The sequence below is a fragment of the Mizuhopecten yessoensis genome, unplaced genomic scaffold, assembly GCF_002113885.1.
Source record: "Mizuhopecten yessoensis strain PY_sf001 unplaced genomic scaffold, ASM211388v2 scaffold714251, whole genome shotgun sequence".
NCBI lineage: Eukaryota > Metazoa > Mollusca > Bivalvia > Pectinida > Pectinidae > Mizuhopecten > Mizuhopecten yessoensis.
The window spans coordinates 584-2,767 of record NW_018479027.1 but is presented as its reverse complement, the minus strand read 5'-3'; the positions used below and the strand labels follow the sequence as shown (position 1 = coordinate 2,767).

The following is a 2,184-nucleotide window of genomic DNA, read 5'->3' as shown; positions in this document are numbered from 1 at the left end:
TCTAAAGTGCATAACGAACAACGCTGCTGCACTGAAAACTACAGTGTGTATCGGGACAACGATACGACGCTTAAATACTGTTATACAGTGGCGGCTATGAAGCGTTATCTCTATCTGCAATATCAGTGCGAATTTCTCAATAAGGATATTGTTATCGCATTATGGTACTTTCGAATGTCTCGAGAAGATTTATTGCCTTTGAATTTAAAGGTTATCAGTATAACTGAGGTATGATGTCACACTGGGGTCGCGCGTATCTCAGGGTCCTAAGACTTGTATTCTGTATATGAATAAAGTTCTGGTTTAGAGACTATATGTAATTTGTACCAGACATACCATTACATTTAGCTAAATGTTTTACAAACCTCTGATTCTCTTCATTCACTTCACGCGGGTTTTGACTACCATGAACGCTGGTAGACGACACTGGTATTGGTATCCGTATGTTGTATACGTTTACTTCCGGTAAGTCTGTCGCATTATAAAACTTTAAGGTTTTATGTATTTTCAAAATGTTACATCTTTTTTTTTAACTAATGTTGAACATAAGACAACGATTTCAAGAGACAATAGAACCCATCAAATATATATATTACATATTATATATTCAGAGATAATTCGATGAATTCTCAAACAAATATGCTGTCAATTTTTCCAAGCCAACATTCAAAATGTTTTATAATGTTACATAGTCTTACAGTTGTATTTGTCAATACTGGACGACAGGACAGGTAATGTTCGTGAAACAAGTCCTTATCAGCGATAAAGCGACTATAACAAGTCGTCACCATGAATCTTATCGATTTAATTGAACTCTGGTTCAAACTCGTATTTCACTTCCTACACGTTTGGTATTGGTCCCTCGTCACCACGCGGAAGATTTTAGATCAGGGACTTTTTTAAGTGATACCAGCGGGACTTGGCATGTTGTCAAGATATTTTTTTATTTCTTTTTTTTTTAGGTTGTGTACACCTACTGCGTAACGCTGCCGTTCAAACCATGCACTTGGCTACCAGCCGTCACCATGAAAAGGCTCAAACCCACGCCAGTGTTTGATTCCAAAACGGCGAATATTAAATACACAAATGAGAAGCCAGCATTGCCAGTGAAGAAAGAAACTCCAGATATTAATACAGGAACCAACTTTCTAGATATATTAAATTCACCTGCAAGCCAAGCAGAGGTTACGAAGTCAGACCAACTGCGAAGAGAAACAACACAGCCAAAAACGCTGTCGCCTCCTTCCCTTCTGTCAGCATCAGCACCGCCATTGCCACCTACCTCGCCACTTCCCCCACCACCATCGTTTGCACCTCCGCCACCACCCAGGTTTGAACCCCCGTCACATCCCGCGTCGCTCGTTGAAAAACAAGAGGAGCGGAAAACCGATGTGTTTACAGAACTTGATATCCAACCTCAATTTATGATGGGTTCACGTGACGATGAAACAATGGAGTCTGACATCTCAACAACAGATGACCGACATCCCCTGGCGGAAAGTTCGCCCCAAGAAAGGCGGCGAGGAGGTGGTCACCGACCGGATTTCACTCTGAAAGGAAGTGTGCGATTTCCTGTTCAACCAGAGAACAGAGTATCGAGCATTTATGATGTGAGTATCACTTTTTTAATAAGAAAATTGTTTCAATATTTTTAGAGTAAACTAGTTGTATTAACGTCTCAAGAGATACGTGTACATGTATAACGTTCAAATGCATGAATTCATCTCGACAGGTACACACTGTATGGCATTCTCAGCAACATATCTGACACATATATGACTTAACCAGAACAGGTATGACATTTGATATATACAAGTAGGATTTTATCCAGACAAGAATAACATTCACATGTAGGAATTATCTGGAAAAGTAGCGGCATTTACGATAATTGCATTCACAGGTTTGACCTCCGAAGGTATGGCCCAATATCGATATATAAACGGATTCCACAATAATAATCTAGACAAATATAGAGTGGCGGTAGAGTCTGTACCGCTAGCATAAATCTGAGGTTTTTAAACAGGGATTACCCGATCTAATTGATAACATGCAAAGTATACGTTTGAGATATATGGGGTCTGTGAATATAGACACAAAACCATCATAAACTGTTTTCCAATATTCGTTTGAGTTAATAATATTGTTTTGTTCAAAATGACTCAATACAAGCACTTTGATAGATTC

General features: G+C 39.1%; 1 protein-coding gene across 1 annotated transcript; it reads left to right on the top strand.

Annotated features, from left to right (window-relative positions):
- Window positions 1–962: 962 nt before the first annotated feature.
- LOC110440959 (WASH complex subunit 3-like) lies at window positions 963–1,610 on the top strand (the record flags this gene model as incomplete). The annotated part of the gene is made up of 1 exon (XM_021484068.1): window positions 963–1,610. A coding segment is annotated over one exon (648 nt), but the record flags the coding sequence as incomplete, so codon positions are not given.
- Window positions 1,611–2,184: the final 574 nt, after the last annotated feature.